This window comes from Bubalus kerabau, chromosome 7 (genome assembly GCF_029407905.1).
Source record: "Bubalus kerabau isolate K-KA32 ecotype Philippines breed swamp buffalo chromosome 7, PCC_UOA_SB_1v2, whole genome shotgun sequence".
Classification (NCBI taxonomy): Eukaryota; Metazoa; Chordata; class Mammalia; order Artiodactyla; family Bovidae; genus Bubalus; species Bubalus kerabau.
The window spans coordinates 121,705,340-121,728,427 of record NC_073630.1 but is presented as its reverse complement, the minus strand read 5'-3'; the positions used below and the strand labels follow the sequence as shown (position 1 = coordinate 121,728,427).

The following is a 23,088-nucleotide window of genomic DNA, read 5'->3' as shown; positions in this document are numbered from 1 at the left end:
GCCTGGTAGGCTACAGTCCTTGGGGTCGCTAGGAGTCGGACACGACTGAGTGACTTCACTTTCACATTTCACTTTCCTGCATTGGAGAAGGAAATGACAACCCACTCCAATGGTCTTGCCTAGAGAATCCCAGGGACGGGGGAGCCTGGTGGGCTGCCGTCTATGGGGTCGCACAGAGTCGGACACGACTGAAGCGCCTTAGCAGCAGCAGCAGCAGGGTATTGACTATAGTTCCCTGTGCTACACAGGAGGATCTTGCTGTTTATCCACCCTATATATAGTGACGTACATCTGCTAACCCCACCCTCCCACTCCACCCCTCTGCAACCCCCTTCCCCTTGGTAACCACTGTCCATGAGTCTGAAAACATAAGTTTTTAATTTTAATAAATGTATTTAATGTAAATTGATATATTAAGTATAATATATATGGTAAAATATTAATAATCAATGTTAATTTAAATATAATATTAATTATAATATATTTAATTGTATTAATAAACATAATATATTAAATAACTTTACTAGGATGGATTGTAGTTGAGTGTTACACCTTAAAACTCCTCATCAAACTCAGAGTCATCTGACTTCTGTCCTATGCCACCTTCTAGCAGCTTTATACTCTGCACTTTACACTCAGGTCTATGAGTTAATCTCAAGAAAGGTGCAAGGCTTGTGTCTACATACCATTTTTTGCATATGATATCCAGTTGTTCCAGCAACAGTCAGTGAAAAGGCCAGCCTTTTCCTACTGAATTTCTTTGTTTCTTTGTCAAACTGCAGTTGACTGGTTTGTGTGCATCTATTTCTGGGCTTTCTGTTCAGTTCCCTTGATCTGTGTTCCTACCTTTCACCAATACCATGCTGTACTGATCACTATAGCTTCATAGTCTTGAAGATGGGAATATCAACTCTCCAACTTTTTTTTTCCTGCAGTATTGTACTGGCTATTTTGTGGGTTTTGCCTTTCCATATAAATTTTAAAATCAGTTTGTCCATATGCACAAAATAGCTCGCTGACATTTTAACTGGTTCTAGAGTAGATCTGCACATTAGGTTGAGAAGTGGCGTCTTAACAGTAAGGAGTTTCCAGTTCATGAATGGAGAATATCTGTTTACTTAGATTGTCCTTGATTTCTTCAGGGTTTTCTCAGTGTTGCATATGGATTCAGTACATATTGAGTTACTTTGTACCTAAGTATTTAATTTTATGCTGATGTAAGTGGTATTGTGTTTTTAATTTCAAGTGCCAGCTGTTCACTGCTCATATAAAGGGAAGCAACCGACTTTCGTCACATGTCAACTTTGTTATCTTATAACCTTAAGACAATAATTAGTTCCAGGAAGTTTTAAAAATTGATCCCTTGGTATTTTCCCATGAATGATCATGTCATCTGCAAGCAAAGACAGTTTTATTCCTTCCTTCCCCATCTCTCTCCGTTGTTCTTTCTCTCTGTCTTAGCGTACCTGCTAGGGCTTTCAGTACGATGCTGCCGTGAGTGGTGACATGGCCATCCTTGCCTTGCTTCTGATGTTAGGGAAAGAACCAGTTTCTCACCATCAGATACGACATTCGCTGAAGGGTTTTTGTAGAATTTTTTCTAGTTGACAAATTTGCCCTCTATTTACACTTTGCTTAGAGATTTTATTCCGAATGAGGGTTGGATTTTGTCAGTACTTTTCTCCACCAATCGATATGGTCATGTTAATGCTTTCCTCTCTTGCCCAATAATGTGGCGGTCTACATTAACTGGTCGTCCAATGCTGGACCAGCTTGCACACCTGGGAGGTATGCTGTCACTCGGTTCTGGAGCACAATTATTTTAATGTGCTATTGAGTTGTTTTGCTAATATTTCATGAAGAATTTTTGTACCTATGTTCATGAGAAATTTTGGCCTATAGTTTTCTTTCTTGTAATGTCTTTATCTGGTTTGGATATTAGGGTAATGCTGGCCTCAAAGAATAGTTTTAGAGGTTTTCCTTCTGCTTCTATATTCAGGAAAAGATTGCTGTGAATTGGCATAATTTCATCACTAAATGTTTTGTACAATTCACCAGTGAAACTGTCAGAGACTGGTGCTTTCTTTTGGAAGATTATTAATTATTGATCCAGTATCTTTAATACTTACAGGTCCATTCAGATCATTCTGTTCTCCTTGCGTTGGTGTTGGTGCTTTGTGTCTTTCAAAGCACTGAAACATTCATTTGATCTAAACTACTTAATCGAGATTATCAAATTGGGGGGCATACGGTGGTTTTTAATATTTGTTACTTACTAGTCATTTCCTTCTGCTTGCTTTAGGCTTAAAATAATCTTTTTTTCTAGTTTCCTAGGATTAAGTTACTGATTTTAGACTGTTTTTCTTCTCTAATACATGCAATTAATGCTATAGATTTCACTCCAAGCCCTGCTTTCATGGTATCCCACGAACTTTGATAAGTTGTATTTTCACTTAGTTTAAAATCTTTCAAAATTTCTCTTGAGACTGCTTTTTCTATCCATATATTAATTAGAAGTGTATTGTTTAATCTACTTTGGAATTTTCCAACTATCTTTCTGTTAATGATTTCTAGTTTATCGCCTGTGGTATGACAATGTATTCTTATGATTTTTAATTCTCTTAAATGTGTTAAGACATGTTTTGTGGCCCAGAATGTGGTTTATGTTGGTGACTGTTCCGTGTGACCTTGAGAGAAATGTGTGTTCTGCTCCTGTCGGATGAAGTTGTCTGCAGACATTCGTTGTAGCCACTGCTGTTTAGTTCAGCTATTTTCTTACTCAGTTTCTGCCTGCAGGATCTATCAATTAACTGAAAAAAGAACACTGAAGTCTCCAACTATAATAATGGACTTATCTATGTGTCTTGCAGTTCCATTAGTTTTTACTTTATACAATCTGATGCTCTGCTGTTAGGTGTATACACATTAAGGATTAATGTCTCCTTGGAGAAATGACCGCTTTATCATTATGTAATGTCCCTCTTTCAGTTCAGTTCAGTTCAGTCGCTCAGTCGTGTCCAACTCCTTGCGACCCCATGAATCGCAGCACGCCAGGCCTCCCTGTCCATCACCAATTCCCAGAGTTCACTCAAACTCATGTCCATCGAGTCAGTGATGCCATCCAGCCATCTCATCCTCTGTCGTCCCCTTCTCCTCCTGCCCCCAATCCCTCCCAGCATCAGAGTCTTTTCCAATGAGTCAACTCTTCGCATCAGGTGGCCAAAGTACTGGAGTTTCAGCTTTAGGATCATTCCTTCCAAAGAAATCCCAGGGCTGATCTCCTTCAGAATGGACTGGTTGGATCTCCTTGCAGTCCAAGGGACTCTCAAGAGTCTCCTCCAAACCACAGTTCAAAAGCATCAATTCTTTGGCGCTCAGCTTTCTTCACAGTCCAACTCTCACATCCATACATGACCACCGGAAAAACCATAGCCTTGACTACACGGACCTTTGTTGGCAATGTCTCTGCTTTTTAATATGCTATCTAGGTTGGTCATAACTTTCCTTCCAAGGAGTAAGCGTCTTTTAATTTCATGGCTGCAGTCACCATCTGCAGTGATTTTGAAGTCCCGAGAAATAAAGTCTGACACTGTTTCCACTGTTTCCCCATCTATTTCCCATGAAGTGATGGGACCAGATGCCATGATCTTCGTTTTCTGAATGTTGAGCTTTAAGCCAACTTTTTCACTCTCCTCTTTCACTTTCATCAAGAGGCTTTTGAGTTCCTCTTCCCTTTCGGCCATAAGGGTGGTGTCATCTGCATATCTGAGGTTATTGATATTTCTTCCGGCAATCTTGATTCCAGCTTGTGCTGTCCCTCTTTACTCCTGATAATTTTTCTTCTGCAGAAGAAAAATCTTTTCTTCTGCTTTGTAGAAACTTAACATAGCTCCTTCAGTTTCCTTTTGATTGGTGTTAGCATGGTATATATTTTTCCATTCTTTTACTTTTTTCCCAATTATTTTCCTTGTGATAAAATACACATAAAAAAATTACTACCTCAATCATACTTTGCTTGTTTGTTTGTTTGGTTTTGTTTTTTGAATGACAATGGATTACATTATGTTTATTTCTCTACAATCACATTACTGGTTTTGGTAACAGACGGGATGCCCATAGTAATGTTATGCTCTTCTTGAATGTTTGGACTTAACGTGTAAAGACAGCATGGGGCCAATTTGTTACACGTTTTTTTTTTGACAAAGCAAGAGAATTTGTTGGGAAAGGGCACCCGCAGAGAGCAGCAGGGTAAGGGAAAGCAGGAGGACTGCTCCGCCACGTGGCTCTCAGTCTCGGGTTCTATGGGGAAGGGATTAGTTTCCAGGTGGTCTTTGGCCAATCATTGTGACTTAGAGTTCTCCCTGGTGGTGCACGCGTTGCTCAGCCAGGATGAATGCCAGCCTTCTGAGAGGGGCTCAGACACACGGTGTCTCTTTCCGACCTTTCCCAATCTCTTCTAGTTGTGGCTTATTAGTTCTGTGTTCATTACCAGGGCCTCCTGTCATAAAATAACTCATGTGCGTGGTGACTATGTTGCTTGGCCAGGGTGGCGGTTTCAGTCCGTGCGCTTCCCTCGACAGTTCCCCCCGAGAGACTTTATACTCAAGATACTTTTGGGAACTGGGGCCGAGGTCTCTTCCTTCTGTAACTACTTCCTGCTGTGTGTGGGCATAGTCCTGCCTAGCAGAGCAGAAGTCTCTCTCTACCCAATCTAACTTGATGAGGTATTCTGTATCTGTATACAGGTTTCTGTATCTGAAATCTGTATCTGTATCAGAATTGTGTATGCTGTATCCTTGTAGTAACAGCAATTTAATCTGAAACTGCTCGACCCTGTCAGAGATGAAACAGGGGCCAAACAGGAGGCCTAACAGAATAGTCATCACCAGTCCCCAGAAAAGGAAGACAAAATCTGGGGTGAGGGCTGCAGGCTGTGTGTGCAACTGTCTTAATAATTTTTAATCTACAGTTCAGCGGCATTAAGTACATTCATATCAGGCAACCACCACCACCATCCATCTTCAGAACTCTGTACAGATTCCCAAATTGGAACTCTATCCTCTTTAAACACCAACTCCCCAGATCTCCCATCCCAGCCCCTGGAAACCACATTCTGTTCTCTGTTTCTATGATTTTAGCTCCTATAAGTGGGATCCTGTAGTATTTGTCTTTTTGTGACTAGCTTATTGCACCAAGCATGATGTCCTCGAGGTTCATCCGTGGCGGAGCATGTTCAGACTTTTATTCCTTTTTAGAGCTGAATAGTATACCGTTGTCAGAGAAGGCAATGGCACCCCACTCCAGTACTCTTGCCTGGAAAATCCCATGGACGGCAGAGCCTGGTAGGCTGCAGTCCGTGGGGTCGCTAAGAGTCGGACACGACTGAGTGACTTCCCTTTCACTTTTCACTTTCACGCATTGGAGAAGGAAATGGCAACCCACTCCAGTGTTCTTGCCTGGAGAATCCCAGGGATGGGGGAGCCTGGTGAGCCCACCAGGGGTCTATGGGGTCGCACAGAGTCAGACACGACTGAAGCGACTTAGCAGCAGCAGTATACCATTGTATGTATATACCACAATTTTGCTTCTCTATTCATCTGTTGATGGACACTTTTGTTGCTCCAGCATTTTAGCTATTATGAATAATGCTGCTGTGAACATGGGTGCACAGATATCTCTTTGAAATCCAGCTTTTGATTCTTTTGAGTATATGGCCAGAAGTGGAAATGTTGGATCATACGGTAATTCCGTATAATTTTTTTAAAAAACCTCCATATTATTTTCCAAAGTGTCTGTGCCATTTTCCATTCCCATCAACAGTGCAAAAGGGTCCCAATTTCTCCACTTCCTTGCCAATACTCATTTTCTGTTTTGGTTTTAACAGTAGTCATCCTAACAGGTGTTAGTTGTGAGTGTGGTTCTGATTCGCATTCCCCAAATGCAGAAAAGCAAAACGGCTGTCGGGGGAGGCCTTACAAACAGCTGTGAAAAGAAGAGAAGTGAAAAGCAAAGGAGAAGAGGAAACATATAAGCATCTGAATGCAGAGTTCCAAAAAATAGCAAGAAGAGATAAGAAAGCCTTCCTCAGCGACCAATGCAAAGAAATAGAGGAAAACAACAGAATGGGAAAGACTAGAGATCTCTTCAAGAAAATTTGAGATACCAAGGGAACATTTCATGCAAAGATGGGCTCGATAAAGGACAGAAATGGTATGGACCTAACAGAAGCAGAAGATATTAAGAAGAGATGGCAAGAATACACAGAAGAACTGTACAAAAAAGATCTTCACGACCCAGATAATCACGATGGTGTGATCACTCACCTAGAGCCAGACATCTTGGATTGTGAAGTCAAGTGGGCCTTAGAAAGCATCACTACGAACAAAGCTAGTGGAGGTGATGGAATTCCAGTTGAGCTATTTCAGATCCTGAAAGATGATGCTGTGAAAGTGCTGCACTCAATATGCCAGCAAATTTGGAAAACTCAGGAGCGGCCACAGGACTGGAAAAGGTCAGTTTTCATTCCAATCCCAAAGAAAGGCAATGCCAAAGAATGTTCAAACTACCACACAATTGCACTCATCTCACACGCTAGTAAAGTAATGCTCAAAATTCTCCAAGCCAGGCTTCAGCAATACGTGAACCATGGAATTCCAGATGTTCAAGCTGGTTTTAGAAAAGGCAGAGGAACCAGAGATCAAATTGCCAACATCTGCTGGATCATTGAAAAAGCAAGAGAGTTCCAGAAAAACATCTATTTCTGCTTTATTGACTATGCCAAAGCCTTTGACTGTGTGGATCACAATAAACTGTGGAAAATTCTGAAAGAGATGGGAATACCAGACCACCTGACCTGCCTGTTGAGAAACCTGTATGCAGGTCAGGAAGCATCAGTTAGAACTGGACATGGAACAACAGACTGGTTCCAAATAGGAAAAGGAGTACGTCAAGGCTGTATATTGTCACCCTGCTTATTTAACTTCTATGCTGAGTACATCATGAGAAACTCTAGGCTGGAAGAAGCACAAGCTGGAATCAAAATTGCCAGAAGAAATATCAATAAGCTCAGATATGCAGATGACACCACCCTTATGGCAGAAAATGAAGAGGAACTAAAAAGCCTCTTGATGAAAGTGAAAGTGGAGAGTGAAAAAGTTGGCTTAAAGCTCAACATTCAGAAAACGAAGATCATGGCATCTGGTCCCATCACTTCATGGGAAATAGATGGGGAAACAGTGGAAACGGTGTCAGACTTTATTTTGGGGGGCTCCAAAATCACTGGAGATGGTGATTGCAGCCATGAAATTAAAAGATGCTTACTCCTTGGAAGGAAAGTTATGACCAACCTAGATAGCATATTCAAAAGCAGAGACATTACTTTGCCAACAAAAGTCCGACTAGTCAAGGCTATAGTTTTTCCGGTGGTCATGTATGGATGTGAGAGTTGGACTGTGAAGAAAGCTGAGCGCCAAAGAATTCATGCTTTTGAACTGTGGTGTTGGAGAAGACTCTTGAGAGTCCCTTGGACTGCAAGGAGATCCAACCAGTCCATTCTGAAGGAGATCGGCCCTGGGATTTCTTTGGAAAGAATGATCCTAAAGCTGAAACTCCAGTACTTTGGCCACCTGATGCGAAGAGTTGACTCATTGGAAAAGACTCTGATGCTGGGAGGGATTGGGGGCAGGAGGAGAAGGGGACGACAGAGGATGAGATGGCTGGATGGCATCACTGACTCAATGGACGTGAGTCTGAGTGAACTCTGGGAGTTGGTGATGGACAGGGAGGCCTGGCGTGCTGCAGTTCATGGGGTCTCAAAGAGTCGGACATGACTGAGCAACTGAACTAACTAATGATTACTGATATTGATCATCTTTTCATGTTTATTGGCCATTTGTATTTCTTCTTTGGAGAAATGTCTATTCAAGTTCTTTGCCCATTTTTTAATCTGGTTGTTTGTTTTTGTTGTTGAATTTTAGTAGTTCTCTACATAATCTTTGTATTAATCTCTTACCAGATGTGTGATTTGCAAATATTTTCTCCCATTGTGGAGATATTTTCTCCCTCCCTTTTGACTCTGTTAACGGTGTCTTTCAATGCACAAAAGTTTTTAATTTTCAGGAAGTCCAGTTTGTCTATTTTTTCTTTTGTTGTCAGTCAAAATGTTATATCTAAGCAATCAGATATAACCAAGAAGACTCTTGAGAGTCCCTTGGACTGCAAGGAGATCCAACCAGTCCATCCTAAAGGAGATCAGTCCTGGGTGTTCATTGGAAGGACTGATATTGAAGCTGAAACCCCAATACTTTGGCCACCTAATGTGAAGAGTTGACTCATTTGAAAAGACCCTGATGCTGGGAAAGATTGAGGGCAGGAGGAGAAGGGGATGACAGAGGATGAGATGGTTCGATGGCATCACCGACTCAATGGACATGGGTTTGGGTGGACTCTGGGAGTTGGTGATGGACAGGGAGGCCTGGCGTGCTGCAGTTCATGGGGTCGCAAAGAGTCAGACACGACTGAGTGACTGAACTGAACTGAACTGAACTCTTTCCCCATTGAATGGTCTTGGATTTTTTGTCAAAAATAATTTGACCATATATGCCAGGGTTTATTTTTGGACTCTGAAAGCTTTCCACTGGTCTATATGGCTGTCTTTATGCCAGTATCATGTTTGGATTAACACAGGTTTGTACTATGCTTTCAAATCAGGTAATATGAGTCCTCCAGCTTTAGTTGTTCTCAATATTGTTTAACTAGTCACGATCCCTTGAGCTGCTATATGAACTCCAGAATGTGTTTTTATACTTCTGCAAAGGCACCATTGAGATTTTGATAGGGATTAATTGAACTTGTAGGTTACTTTGGGTAGTATTGACATTGTAACAACATTGAGTCTTCTACTTCATAAGCAAAGACTGTCTTTCTAACTATTTATGTCTTCTCTAATTTATTTCAGCAATATTTTAGTTTTTGTTGTTATAATAATTCTAGTTCTGAGGTCCTTTCATTTTACCTGGAGGGCATTTCTTGCTGGGAAATTGTAGTGGTCATTTACTCCCTCAACTTTTGTTTTTCTGGAGATGTCTTAATTTCTCCCTCACTCTTAAAGGGCAGTTTTCCCAGATACAAGATTCTCGATTGACAGTTGTTGTTTTTTTTTAATTTTAGCACTTTGAATACACCAGATTGGGCTTCCCTGGTGGCCCAGTTGGCAAAGAATCTGCCTGCAACATGGGAGAGCTGGGTTTATGCCTGGATTAGGAAGACCAGCTCAATCAGTAAATAATCTGCCTGCAATGCAGGAGACCCAGGCTCGATTTCTGGGATGGGAAGATCCCCTGGAGAAGGAAATGGTAACCCACTCCAGTGGAGTGGAGTTGCCTGGAGAATCCCGTGGACAGAGGAGACTGGCAGGCTACAGTCCATGGGGTTGCAAGAGTCGGACATGAGTTAGCAACTAAACCACCATACACCAGGTCACTGCCTTCTAGTCCCCAAAGTTTCAGCAGATTCTGTGCTGAAATGAGAGCAGATGAGAAATCTGCTGATACACTTAGTGAGGATCCCCTGTATGTGATGAGTCTCTTCTCTCACTGTTTTCAAGGGTCTCTCCATCTTTCGACAGCTTGATTATAGTCTGGGTGTCTTTGAATTCATCCCATCTGGTGTGTGTTGAACCTCCTGGATGGTAGTATTCAAGTATTTCATTAAATTCCAGCCCTTATTTCTTCCCATATGCTCACCGCGTGCTCCTCTGCCCTTGGTGAGGCCTAGCCGTCCCCCTGGGAGGGATTCTGAGTGGCTTTCCTCCTACCCTGGCTTTGAGGCTGCCTTTCTCTCAGCTTGCTCTCAGCCAGGCCCCTTAACCTAACTGCTGTGAGGACATTTCCCCAGATTCTTATCTGCAGCTTCAAGCAGTGGCCTCAGGCCAAGATGCAAACCCACCCCACACAGCCCAGGTGTGGGCCTGGGAGGCAAGTCTGGGAGCATCTTCTGGACTCTGCCCCACCACACACACCTTCCCCCAGCACATCTCACCCAGGGGCTGTGTTCCTTCCGGGGAAGTTGGATCTCAGGAGAAGCCTAGAGTTTCTAATTCTAATTCTCTGCCTGTCATGTTCTGAGCCCCTAGCCCTTGCTTTGGATACCCTCACTTTTCAGCTCCTCTTCCTGCATACTGTCTCAGGGTCCCGCTCCTTCTGCCTCCCTCATTAGCCACCCCAACTCAACTCAGTCAGAGCCACACTTTGAAAACTTAAGCCCTATCACTGGGGGGGGCCCTCAGGGCCTCTCCTGCAGCCCCTGCCCACTTCTCCATACGCCACCATCCTGCCCCAGCCATGCTCCTCTCAAGGGCTTATGGACTTGCTGGTCCCTCTGCCAAGAACACTGCCCTACACATCCTACACATGGCTCCTTTGTAGACAGGTCTCCCCTGACCTGAGCACCTCCTCACTCTAGCCCTGCATCCCCCCCCCACCTCTACCTGCTGGACCCCCTGCATTTGCTCATCTCCCCATGACAAGCCATCTAGTTGCTTTGTTTGTTTATGTTCTAGCCTGCACTCCCCACATTAGAAAATGAATCTAAGAGTCAAGGATTTTTGTCTGTTCTATCGTCCAGTTATACCAGTCCTAAGGCAGGCAGTAAATATCATTCCCCCAAATGAATCCCTGACACTTAGGAAACATGACCATCCAGAGACCCAATGTTTCCAGCTCTTCAGACCACATTCATGTACAGATGTGAGAGTTATAAAGGGGACTTCCAACAATGGGTGTTCATGTCTCAATTAAATACTTTGATTTCCACTCAGATATCGCCTAACCCCAGTAGAAAGCCACCTCTGAGACCTTACACTCTGAACAGCATTTTAAAGAACTCTAATTACTTCACAACTCTACCTCACAGCTCTCTTTGAAAAGAAAAGACTGAAATGAACAAAGCCTGGCTCCCACATTGCCTGCAATTCAGTCTGGTGCCCACTTCTTCCTCACACTGTAGGGGAGCCCCAATTGCAAATTAAAGCATTTCTCTGCACAGGGCCTGCCCCTCCCTCGCATAGATCTTAGCAATCCTCCAGGGTCCTAGGCCCCCTCCCTGGTCAAGAATCACTGTCGATCAGCCCTGGTCACTCTTCCCATGGACTCCGCCTCAGGGGCTCCCATCAACCCCTTTTTGAAGGTGTCTTGGCCACTTTAGTCAGAGGCAAGAGAAACAACAAAGAAATCATAGACTTGGCCCTGGGATGTGGGAATTTCAGATCTGCTGCGTGAAGCTGACTGGCCAGCTGTAGCTGCGGTTCCCACGGCCCATGTTGCAGCACCAGCTGGACGAGAGGCCCCAGGGGTACAGAACTTTGGCTCCACGCTGCCCGGGCCATGCTTTTGTCCACAACCCGTTGGCTGGTATAAAAACAGAGCGTGTGCACTGCCGCTCCCAGGATGAGGTGGGAGGCGCCCCAACTCACAAGGCTACATAAAGAGCACCCAGGCTCAAAGCTATCTCGTATTCCTGATCTGTGAACATGTGGAAGTATTTGGAAGTCAGGACATGTGAGTGGAAGCAGCAAGGCGGGGCAGGCTCACCCCCCTGGGCAGTGCAGGCCGATTTCTGTCCCTGCAGCTCCCACTCTGATGTCGCTGGACACGTGGCTGGGAGAAGTATCATAGGGTGACCCTTCTTTCCACTGTCAGAAGCCATAAGCATACGGATAACAGTCACCTGTAGTGAAACGGGGAAACATGCATTTGCATATTTATTATTTTTGCCTTAATGTAATTTCTTTCTTTTTTTTTCTTTCCGTTCTTTGGCCATGTGGCCTGTGGGATCTTAGTTCCCTGACCAGGGATCAAACCCAAACCCTCAGCACTGACAGTACAGAGTCCCAACCAGTGAGGGGCTAGGGAATTCCCTAATTTTCTTAATTTTTAAGTTAACATTATTTAACTTGAATAATGGCTGTGTTTAACAAGTGATTCTCAAAATTCTTTAAGATTCAAGAACTTGCCCCTAAATAAGGGCCTTGGGAGCTCAAGCTGCCCAGGGCCTCTGGGTCACCTTTCCCATCTGCCTCCTGCCCTCCCAGCAGCCTGATATCCCCTGCATAGTATGAGCATGAGCTTAGGCCTCACAGGCCAGCCTCCCCACCCCAGGGGCAGCGCAGGCCTCTGCATTATCTGTCCCCAGATGCAACTGGATGCCCCTCACTTCCAGGGTCACCAAGTGGCCCCTCCCAGATTTCATCTTGGAACATTAAAGAGGAGTGCCCCTGATGAATCTGTCAAGGGCTACACTGCAGCTCCTGCCAACCACAGGCTCCTGGTCACTCAGACAGAGAAGGGGCTCCAGGAGCACCACCGAGTGCCGGGGTCCAGCCCTGGCTAATCCAGAGTATTCGAAGGAGAGACGGCTTCGGCGAGGATCAGGAAACAATTGCTTAATTAAACGTTAATTAAGGATATAAAGAGTGGTTAAATAAGGATAGCTCAGTGAAGAAATTCAGTGGAGAAAAGAGGCTGAAATAAGGATAGCTCAGTGAGGAAATTCAGTGGAGAAAAGAGGCTGAATAATTCAGCCAGAAGGTGAGAGAAAGAACGACATGGGGAGACCAAGTTTCAGTGAGCAAGGCCCGCACTTTATTTTCCAAAGTAGTTTTTATACCTTAAGTTATGCATAGAGGATAATGGGGGAAGGGGTAGAGTCATGCAGTAAGCCAGGCTTTCTTCCTGCAAACTTATCATATGCAAAAGTTTAGGTGATTTGCATCATCTTCTGGCCCGGAGGCCTGTTAACATTTTAAGACCCTTTCTTCAGAAAACTTATTTTTCTCTAAAGGTGATTAGTCAGGTGCCACCCTCCAAAGCATTAAAGTTGCATTCCTATAGGGCAAAGGTGTGGTGGGCTATAACAAGAAAAAGAATTAACTCAAGGGTCCAAGGTTACAAACATTAAAGCTACTACTTACACCAATCATATTAATCAATACACTGCCAGGGACACAGCACGTAAGGGATATGGAGACTTAGCAGCAAACATTGGCCCAACAAGTGAAAATCCCTTCACCAATACAATTTCTAATCAATCTTTTAACTGCTCAAAGGAATCTGAATTTAGACAGTTTAGAACATCTCATGCCTCTCACAGTTGGGAGGCTCTGAGCAATCACATGTGGCCGGAAAAACCTATTCAGGCAGGCTAGAGGACTTCCAAAGGAGTTTGTAGGTTGAAACACTATCACACCCAGGAACTTTATTAACTGGAGCTGTAAGTTAACTCTTTTTTTAGAGAGAGGTAGTGGGGGACAGCCCCCCGTAAAGTCAGAGGTGTAGGTGAGAGCACAAAGCAGAAAGTAGGCAGACTCTGGTTTTGGGGGTAGATGCTCGAGAATTTCCAGGGGGACTCCTGAGGCTCGATCCCGCCTTTGCGTATGCCGAGCCTCCTTCCTCATGACCTTTGCCACGGGCGGAGTTTCTCACGCTGGCTCCAGACAGTGATAGAATTCCAGTTGAGCTATTCCAGATCCTGAAAGATGATGCTGTGAAAGTGCTGCACTCAATATGCAATATGCCGGGAGATGGCTCCCGGCAACCGAGACAGCACAGTTTGCCGCAGTCGAGACAAGCAGTCCAAGGGCCCACAGAGGCAGGAGGGCAGACTGGTCTGGGAAGAGCCGCCCCAGACAGATGTGGGACAGGCAGAAGGGGGCGGGCGTGGGACAGGCACTGCATGAATCCATTTAGACGAAGTTCTAGAACACTCAGCAGTCAGTGGGGCAGTTCGAGGAGGGATCGGGGTGTTGGCTTGGGGCTGAGGACCTTCTGGCTGGGGGATCGGGGTGTTGGCTGGGGGCTGGAATGCTCTAAAACCTGGTATGGCAGTGGCTACAGGTAACCCCTAAGATGCCCTCATCCCATCAGACGGTACCCCAGACTCAAGTCAGAGAAAAAAAGGAAGGGGAAGGCAGAGGCCTGGAGTGGGCCTCACACCTGGCTTCAAACCACAGTGGACATGCTGCCTGATCCGCTGAGCGCCCATTTCCTTGGGGCCAAGATAGCCTGCTTCAGAGCAGCGTCCAGTGTGGGGACTGGCCCTTGGTCCGGCTGTGGCACTGGAGGGGCAAGGTGGAGTTGGAGGGAGGCCTGCCCTAGAGGCTGTGCTGTGATGCCCGCGCCCTTTCCTCCTCACTCCATCCCTCTCCTAGAGGACAGGTTTGGGGACTGAAGTACTCAGATGGCTCAAAAATAAGGCTTGCAGCCCAGACACCCCCACCCCCAAGCTCAGCTGTCCATGACTACCTGGACACCCGACTGCCCACCCCTCGACATTTGTGACATGGGTTCTGCTCTCACCAGGACTGGTACCAACGAACTCAGCAGGCCTCTGGGGGTAGAGGCACAGGTGACTGACGTGCATACACTCACTCTCAGATACACACATTGTCACACATGCTCACAAACTGGCAGGAAGGGAGCCAGGCAAGGAGGCCGGCTCCTCATGGTGGAGGAGGAGGGACCGGGCACCAGACCACCCTCCTTACAGGTCAGAAGGCGGGGAGGCGGTGAGTGTGTGTGAAGGGGTGGGGCCTAGAGGGTCCGGCCCAGGGCCGCTGCTGAGGAGGTCGGAGGGAGGCTGACCCTGCACAGCAGCCGGCCTGGCTGGGGGCTGATGTCCCGGGCAGGGTCTGGCCAGGCCCTCCTAGAGTGTGTCAGTGCATTCTCGCTCTCAACTTGCTTTGCAGAGACCACAAAAGTGCCTGACGTCCAGAAAACAACAAATTCATGTCCTCAAGCCCCAGCTTCTCACAGGCTAGTTATGGAGGGCTGGCTGGTCAGAGCTCTGCCTTTCAAGCTCATGGCAATAGATCTAAACTTTCATCCACTCACCACCACAGCCTGAGGCCAGCACCGAGGAGTGAGTGGCAGGGATGTGGCCAAACCCTGGAGAACTTACCTGCCAAGAAGCTTCCGGGGACCCTGAGGCAGGGAGCCGAGGGCCACATACTGGATCAAACCTCGGGCGCGGCACCCTGCAGAGACGCCGGGAGAGGCAACACTGTCCGCGTCCCGGGCTCCCTGTGCGTGTGTGCAAGTGCGTGTCTCAGGGTGGCAGCCCTCACCGAGGTGCTGCTGTGCCGATGGGCGGGTGTGGCCACGGACGCAGCGGTGTGTCCCCCCCAGGTGCTGCTGTGGTCGGCCAACAAGGTGTTTGAGGAGCTGACAGACATCGAGAGGCAGTTTCACAAGGCCTTCTACACTGTACGGGCCTATCTGAACTGTGACCGGTACTCGGTGGGCCTCCTGGACATGACCAAGGAGAAGGTGAGGCCCCAGCGCCCACAGGCCCCTGGCCGCCTCGTCCTGCTCCGCCGCTGAGTTGGTGCCCCGCTCCCTTCTCTTCTCTTCCAGGAATTCTTTGACGTGTGGCCCGTGCTGATGGGAGAGGCCCAGGCGTACTCGGGCCCCCGCACACCTGACGGCCGGGTAAGTCGCAGGCAGGGTGACAGGCCTGCCCTGCACCCGGCTTCCTGGCCCAGCTCCACCATGGGGAGGGGTCGCCCCAGCTGACCCGGGTGGGAGGGAAGGCTCGGGAGGCTGTGGCGAGGCGAGGACGGGGTGGAGGGCTGCCTGGCCCTCTGACCGCTCCAGAGGGCAGGCCCCTGAGGACGTCTCCCCAGCGCCAGCCCCCTGCAGTGCTCTGGGGCCAAGGTCCAAGCCTGGTCCTGATAAGGGCTGTCAGCCTGGTTTACTGAGCAACATCTGCTCTGGCTGAGCAGACCTGCTGCCCTAGTCTTAAATCGCTCTAACATCTGCCTGAGCAGGGCCACGTAGGAATGCGAGTCGGGTAGGGACGTGTGCAGATACCTCAGCCACACGTTGTGCATCCGACTGGGGTCACACGTCAGAGCCGTGACCCAATCTCCCCTCTTGTCAAGTGGGGTGGCAACAGGCTGTCTCAGGGACTCCACGGGTTCTGTGTGCCAAGTGGGAATCTCTGCACAGAGGCCGGCTGTGACCACAACTTGTCCCAGTTATATGAGAGGACAGGTGTGTGTGTGAAAGATAGACACACGGGCCTGGCTCAGCTGCACGCACTTGTGTGACAGATACGGGCCAGTGTGTGGGTGGGGGACGAGGCTGGAGGGAAGACAAACGTGTGTCCCAGGACAGTCAGTGATGGTCCACGCATGTGCACAGTCCACGTGTGTGCCTGCGAGTCATTATGTGGGCTTATGTGGTGTGTCATGTGTGTGGGTGTGGTGTGTGTGGTGGGGTTCCCATCGGGGAGCCCCTCATGCCTTCTGCGGTCTGCTTCTCAGGAAATCCTCTTCTACAAAGTCATAGACTACATCCTCCACGGCAAGGAAGACATCAAGGTCATCCCGTAAGTGTCAGGGTTCTGAGAAGTGTTACCCGAGGGCCCGGGCTGGACGGGGCTGAGGGCCCGTCACGGCAGAGTCCGCAGCCCCTGGCTCGCCCCCACACCCTTTGACACTCCGTGCGCCGCGGGTTGAGGCAGGACAGAGTACAGACGGAGGCTGACTCAATGGTCTGGGAGGAAATGCATGGGGTCACGAGGAGGCCTGACGTCCCACAAACATTGATGTGGACTCAAGGCTCAGCGGGGCTGTCCGGGTGGCCCTCTCAGCAGCGACTGGCCTTTGAGGCCTTTAGGGTCTCATCTTAGTTCACCCAGCCAGCCCGCAGGCGGAGTCTCCAGGGAGGCCCGACACTGCACAGCTGGGGCCGGCGGGGGGGGGGGGGGGTGCGGGCGGTGGGACTGGAGGGACCAGCCCAGTGGGCAGCAGAACCAACAGAGCTGAGGGCAGCCTGGAGAGAGGGGGCGGCAGCTGGCCACTTCCAGCCCCACAGCCGCACAGCTGTACAAGCCCCAGAGCCCATCAGGACCCCACCCTGCGGGGCCCATGCAGCGAGCAGGACCCAGAGCCAGGCCTGCCTGGGGGAAGCCTGTGGCTCCCAGGAAGAGGGGGCCTCTTCACGGGCAGAGAAGGAGGCACGACACAGCTCAGGTGTCCCCAGACCCAGCCCTGGCCTGCCCTCCCCTTCTTCAAGTCTTTGCCAGCTTTCCACACCCACCCAGAGCCCGGGGAAGGGAATCAGCACACACACACCCGAGCGCCTGCCCACCGCCCTTTGCTTCTCTCCCCACAGCTCACCCCCGGCTGACCACTGGGCCCTTGCCAGCGGCCTTCCAACCTACGTGGCAGAAAGCGGTTTTGTGAGTCCCCCAGCCCTTCCCAGAGGCCTGTGTGACCCAGCTTTGCCTACGTAGAAGCTCATCAGACTGGACAGTCTATTTTAGAATCATACTCTATATTTGGCCGCTTCAAGTGAAATTGTGTTTCTGATCCTTTTTCAGATCTGTAATATTATGAATGCCCCTGCCGATGAAATGTTCAATTTTCAGGTATCTGTCTATTCATTAATGGAATGTGTACTTTACTTTAGGAAAAAAAATGTTGTGGTTCAGAAATGATGACTGAATTCGTTTTTGCTGCTTAAGAAACCACCTCAGACCTCACAGGCTAACGGCAGCACAGCATGTTCCGTGCACACAGGTCTGCTGCTTGGGTGGTTGCGGCTGCACCCGGCGAGGGTTCACATCTGCTCCCTCTGGGGACACACTACCAGGGTGGGCTCTTTTCCAAAGGAGGTCCAGGCCACGTGGACGGGTGGACCTGCACTTTATCTTTCAGGGCCCCCTCCAGGAACTGGCCTGGGTCCACATTTCACTGGCCAACCATGAGTGGAATGTGAGCGGGGACCCACCACGCCGTCTGTGGGGCCCGGGGGAGCGCCAGGCCCCTCGTTCGGCAATTATTGGGAACTTAGCAGCAGAGCATCCAGTCAAGCGCGGGGACAGGCGGGGAGTGGGGGGGCCTCCAAGAGCGGGAACCGATGTGCCCACAGCGCTCGCACGGTGAGGCGCCTCGGCGGACGTCTTCCCTCGTCCAGGAAGAGGTCACCGCCGGCTCGCGGGCATGGTGGGCCGCCAGACGGGAGCAGGGGCCCAGCCTCTGCCCTTTGAGGGCAGAAGAAGTGAGGTTCACGCTCCCTGGGTGACGAGCAGGCCCAGGCCAGGGTCAGACCCAGGGCAGCGGTCAGCTCTGAACAACTCTCCCGGCAGGAGGGGCCTCTGGACGACTCTGGGTGGATCGTCAAGAACGTCCTCTCCATGCCCATCGTCAACAAGAAGGAGGAGATCGTGGGGGTCGCGACATTTTACAACAGGAAGGACGGGAAGCCCTTCGATGAGCAGGATGAAGTCCTGATGGAGGTAACACCTGTCACAGGCGGGGTTCCGGAGGCGACCCCGGGGGGTGTGGGACCCAGGCCTGGGAGCCGCCCCGGGGGCACCCATGGGGGTGACGTGCGCCTGCAGTCTCTCACACAGTTCCTGGGCTGGTCGGTGCTGAACACTGACACCTACGACAAGATGAACAAGCTGGAGAACCGCAAGGACATCGCCCAAGACGTGGTCCTGTACCACGTGAGATGTGACAGAGAGGAGATCCAGCTGATCCTGGTGCGTGCGGCACTCCCACGGGGAGCAGGGGTGTGGCCTAGACCTGCACACGCTGCACCATCCGGGGCTCCCTGCCTGGCCACAGGCCCCTAGCAGTGGCCCCAGCCCCTCTGGTAGTGCTGCGTGAGGGCTCCACCATCGCCATCCAGGCAGGGGGCGTGGACTGGTGTGGAGGGAACAAGAGCCGGCCCGAGGCCACCGCCACCGTTTCTGAGGCCAGAGGCTCCGGCTGGGGCTCCCCGAGGGATCACTCAGTCCCACAGCCACGCAGGGTGCAGTTGACACCATCACCGTCTCATAGCACGTCTTCTCTCCCAGCCAACCAGAGAACGCCTCGGGAAGGAGCCCGCCGACTGCGAGGAGGACGAGCTGGGGAAAATCCTGGTCAGAGTCGGGCCCCGCCCCGGGGGCCGGAGGAGTCCTGAGCGAGGGGAGGTGCCACCCCAGGTGGCAGAGGGAGGTCCTGCGGTGTCTGTGCTGAATACGCCCGCCCATCCCTGTGACCGTGTGCGTCCGTGTATCCTTCCACCTGCCTGTGTATTCACAGGTCCTTGCCGATATCGGCGTGTGCCCACGCATGTGTGTATCTGTGTTTCCCTCACAACTTCATTTGCCCAGCGGGCAAATTCTTGCTGCTGGGCCACTGGCGGGAGAAGGGGAGAGAAAAGGGTTGAACCAGGAGGGACTGAGAGCGCCTCAGGCTGCAGCCAAAGTTAAGAGACACCTGGCGTGTCTGAGGCTGGACAGAGGATCCCAAGAGGAGCTGAGGAGCAGGCGGGGCTCCGGCGGGCCTGCCCCTCAGCCCCACCGTCCCTCCCACAGAAGGAAGTGCTGCCGGGGCCCACCAAGTTCGACATCTATGAGTTCCACTTCTCGGACCTGGAGTGCACGGAACTGGAGCTGGTCAAATGCGGTATCCAGATGTACTATGAGCTGGGTGTGGTTCGAAAGTTCCAGATCCCCCAGGAGGTGAGGGCTCATTTGTGATCCAGGGTCCCAGCTTTCCCAGGAGGTCAGAGAGAGATGATCGGGATCCCAGTTCCTGCAAGAAGTCTGGGGGCAAGCCATGTCCGCACAGAATGGACACTGTGGGCTGGCAGAACACACACGGCAAGTGTGTGGAGCCTACGTGGCTGGACAGACGGACGGACGGAGAGCGTGATACCAGGGGCTGCAGGCAGTCTGATCACACACACCACGGGGCAGCAGCAGGGGTAAAAACTAAGGGAAAACACACAAAAAACCACATTGTAGAAAATACTAACAGAATGCAAGAATTCCAAATAATTTCTGGCCCTAAAAACGGCTGTGGAAGCAGTGGTTGAGCCCGTGTTCTATCATCCAAACTCAACTGCCCATCAGAAGAAGGCTCACCCTCCTGCTGCCCCTCAGCCTCTGGACCTTCAGCAACCACCTTTTTCTCCACCACTGTGTGCCCGGGTGCCCACACATCCTGCCCCACTCAGACGCCCACGGCTGAAATGGACATTTTCTTCTAAAGTATCCCAGGCCCCTCGCCTGGGGTCCTTTCCCGACTTGAGGTTTGGCAACAGGATGGAGGCCCCAGGCATCCTGTGGACGTTGGAGGTGTTCTCGGCCTCAGCTCCACTCCTCCGGCTCCCTGCCGCCCCGCGTCCGCCCCGCGTCCACTTCCGTCCGCCCCTCGTCCGCCCCTCTTTCGCCCTGAGTCCACCGTCGTCCCCCCCGCCCCCCGGCCCGCCCCCCCATGCGCCCCTCCTCCACCCCCTGCCCGCCCCTCTTCCGTGCCCCCCGTCCACACCCCTTCCACCCCTCCTCCACCCCCCGCCCCGTCCACCCCAAGGTGCCACCCAGGAAGGCAGCTGGAGGCCAGTGGACAGGAGGGCCGCGGGATGGGCAGGGACGTGAGCCTTTCGCACTGCCGTCAGCTGGAAATGCGTCGCTGGGACCGGGCACTGCGGTGCCTGGACCCCGTGTCTCACCTCCCGCAGGTCCTGGTGCGGTTCCTGTTCTCCGTGAGCAAGGGCTACAGGAGAATCACCTACCACAACTGGCGCCACGGCTTCAACGTGGCCCAGACCATGTTCACGCTGCTCATGGTGCGTGGCCGGGGCAGGGGTGGGGAGAGGGCACCCTGTCTGACGGGGCTGGGAGGAGCCTGGAGGTGGGGCCTTCAAGGGCCCGGAAGCGGGTGGCAGGCACTCGAGCTGGGGAGGGGCGGCGGGCTCCGCTGAGCTCCGCGGGGGCCAGGCAGGGCAGGAATCTGGGCACCTGTCTCTGCAGACAGGCAAGCTGAAGAGCTACTACACGGACCTGGAGGCCTTCGCCATGGTGACCGCCGGCCTGTGCCACGACATTGACCATCGGGGCACCAACAACCTGTACCAGATGAAGTAGGCGCACGTCCTGGGCCCTCTGAGGGTGCCGCCCCTTCCCTGGAGTGCTGGGCACACAGGCTGCCCTGGGGCCTCTGCCCGCTGCTTGTTCTTAGCCAAACCTCTGTGACAGGTCCCAGAACCCTTTAGCCAAGCTCCACGGCTCCTCGATTTTGGAGCGACACCACCTGGAGTTCGGGAAGTTCCTGCTCTCCGAGGAGGTCCGTGTCCTCCCCTCACTCTCCCGTAGGCCCTGGCCAGCTGACCTGCGCCCACTCCCCTGAACCTCCACCGCCAGCAACCACACCACATCGCTCTGGGCTGGAGAAGGGAGGCAGGCTCTGAAGCGATGGGGGCGATGGCACCCCTGGTGGTTCCAGTTTGGAAATGCCCCCTGAGGACGGGGGCTCATATTCCGGGTGTTGAGGGGAGGTGGGCGTTAGATGCCCCCCAGTGCAATACGGGGCCATCGGTGTCTGGGGCCCATGACCCTTGGGTAGAAGATGGCCAGCGACATGGGGAGGGACAGATGGATGGCCTCCAGGAGGGAGTGGGGGACAGGCACAGAAGGGGGCGCGGCTGTGACGGGAGCACCCCCCGCACCCCCGCAGACCCTGAACATCTACCAGAACCTGAACCGGCGGCAGCACGAGCACGTGATCCATCTCATGGACATCGCCATCATCGCCACAGACCTGGCGCTCTACTTCAAGTGGGTGCCGCCCGCCGCCCCGCTGGTGCCCCAGGGCCCTGCTGGGAAGGAGCCGGTAGAGGGGTACCTGGGGCCCCAGACAGAAGTGCCCCGCCCCGGGGCCCCAGGCCTGGACGGATCCTCTCTTGGAGGGTGGGTGGGGCTCAGACCAAGGAGGACACGTTGGCGGGGTCCTGCGTGGGTGGGGGGTAGGGGTTGACTCCCTCCCTTTGTCCTTTGGGTTCAGAAAGAGGACGATGTTCCAGAAGATTGTGGATGAGTCCAAGAACTACGAGGACAGGAAGAGCTGGGTGGAGTACCTGTCCCTGGAGACCACGAGGAAGGAGATTGTAATGTGAGCAGGCACGCGGCTCTGCCCCTCGATTGCAGCGCCTCCTGCAAAGCTCAGCGGGCGGGACTGGGAGCCCAGAGCTGGGCAGCTCACTTCCGGACAGCGCCCATGCCCCCACCCCAGCCGCTCTCCTTTCGGGGGAGGCTGCAGGATTTGGGACCAGACAGCCCGAGTCCACAGTTAAATAATTTGCTCACGTTATGAGCCTCCACTCTTTCATCTGCAAAGTGGAGATTCAGAACTAGTCCAGCCCCAGGCCTGTCCCAGTGGCCCAGTGTGGCCGCTGCTGCTGCTGCTAAGTCACTTCAGTCGTGTCCGACTCTGTGCGACCCCATAGACGGCAGCCCACCAGGCTCCCCCGTCCCTGGGATTCTCCAGGCGAGAGTACTGGAGTGGGTTGCCATTTCCTTCTCCAATACATGAAACTGAAAAGTGAAAGTGAAGTCGCTCAGTGGTGTCCGACTCTCAGTGACCCCATGGACTGCAGCCCACCAGGCTCCTCCGTCCATGGGATTTTCCAGGCAAGAGTACTGGAGTGGGGTGCCTTCGCCTTCTCAGGGCCCAATGAGGAGCTATGTGTAAATCACGGGCCCCCAGGAAACACTTGCTGACTCATCCCTGGCGGCCTGGGGTGACAGGGGAGGGCTGGAGTGGTGCACAGGGTGGGACGCCCACTACTGCAGACACTGGCGCTTGGCTCTGTGCCCCCAGAGACACCAGGCCTTGCAGGGGTGGGGCAGGGAGGGAGGCCAGGCTGGGCACACCTGGAGCTCCATCTGCCCACAGGGCCATGATGATGACGGCGTGTGACCTGTCTGCCATCACCAAGCCCTGGGAAGTCCAAAGCAAGGTCAGAGTCATGTGGGTCCCCAGACGTCTTGCCAGTCCCCATGGGGTTGCATCTAAGTGGGGCCTGGGATAGGGAAGCAGCCCCACTTGTCTGCAAGGTGAGGCGAGGGCAGCTGCCCAGCTCTGGGGCCCAGCTAGAGCCGCCACCCTGGAGGAGGCTGCTGCGCTGCTGGGCACCACAGCAGTGTAGCCTCAGGAGTTGGGCCACCAGAGTCTGGGACACAGAAGGCTGAGGGCCCCGGCCATCCTGGCAGGATCTCAGGACAGTATCTGAGCAAGCGCTGAGCCCACCGGCG

General features: G+C 51.5%; 1 protein-coding gene across 1 annotated transcript in view; it reads left to right on the top strand.

The window, feature by feature from the left end:
• PDE6B (phosphodiesterase 6B) overlaps window positions 1-23,088 on the top strand; it is a 32,215-nt gene that overhangs the window by 5,584 nt on the left and 3,543 nt on the right. The window contains exons 4-18 of the mRNA XM_055587548.1: window positions 15,180-15,320; window positions 15,408-15,482; window positions 16,319-16,383; window positions 17,172-17,238; window positions 17,380-17,427; window positions 18,148-18,297; window positions 18,403-18,546; window positions 18,865-18,930; window positions 19,369-19,515; window positions 20,517-20,624; window positions 20,809-20,918; window positions 21,034-21,121; window positions 21,512-21,612; window positions 21,839-21,946; window positions 22,730-22,793. Coding sequence (XP_055443523.1) covers window positions 15,180-15,320; window positions 15,408-15,482; window positions 16,319-16,383; window positions 17,172-17,238; window positions 17,380-17,427; window positions 18,148-18,297; window positions 18,403-18,546; window positions 18,865-18,930; window positions 19,369-19,515; window positions 20,517-20,624; window positions 20,809-20,918; window positions 21,034-21,121; window positions 21,512-21,612; window positions 21,839-21,946; window positions 22,730-22,793 — 1,482 coding nt within the window. The remainder of the gene's footprint in view (window positions 1-15,179; window positions 15,321-15,407; window positions 15,483-16,318; window positions 16,384-17,171; window positions 17,239-17,379; window positions 17,428-18,147; window positions 18,298-18,402; window positions 18,547-18,864; window positions 18,931-19,368; window positions 19,516-20,516; window positions 20,625-20,808; window positions 20,919-21,033; window positions 21,122-21,511; window positions 21,613-21,838; window positions 21,947-22,729; window positions 22,794-23,088) is intronic.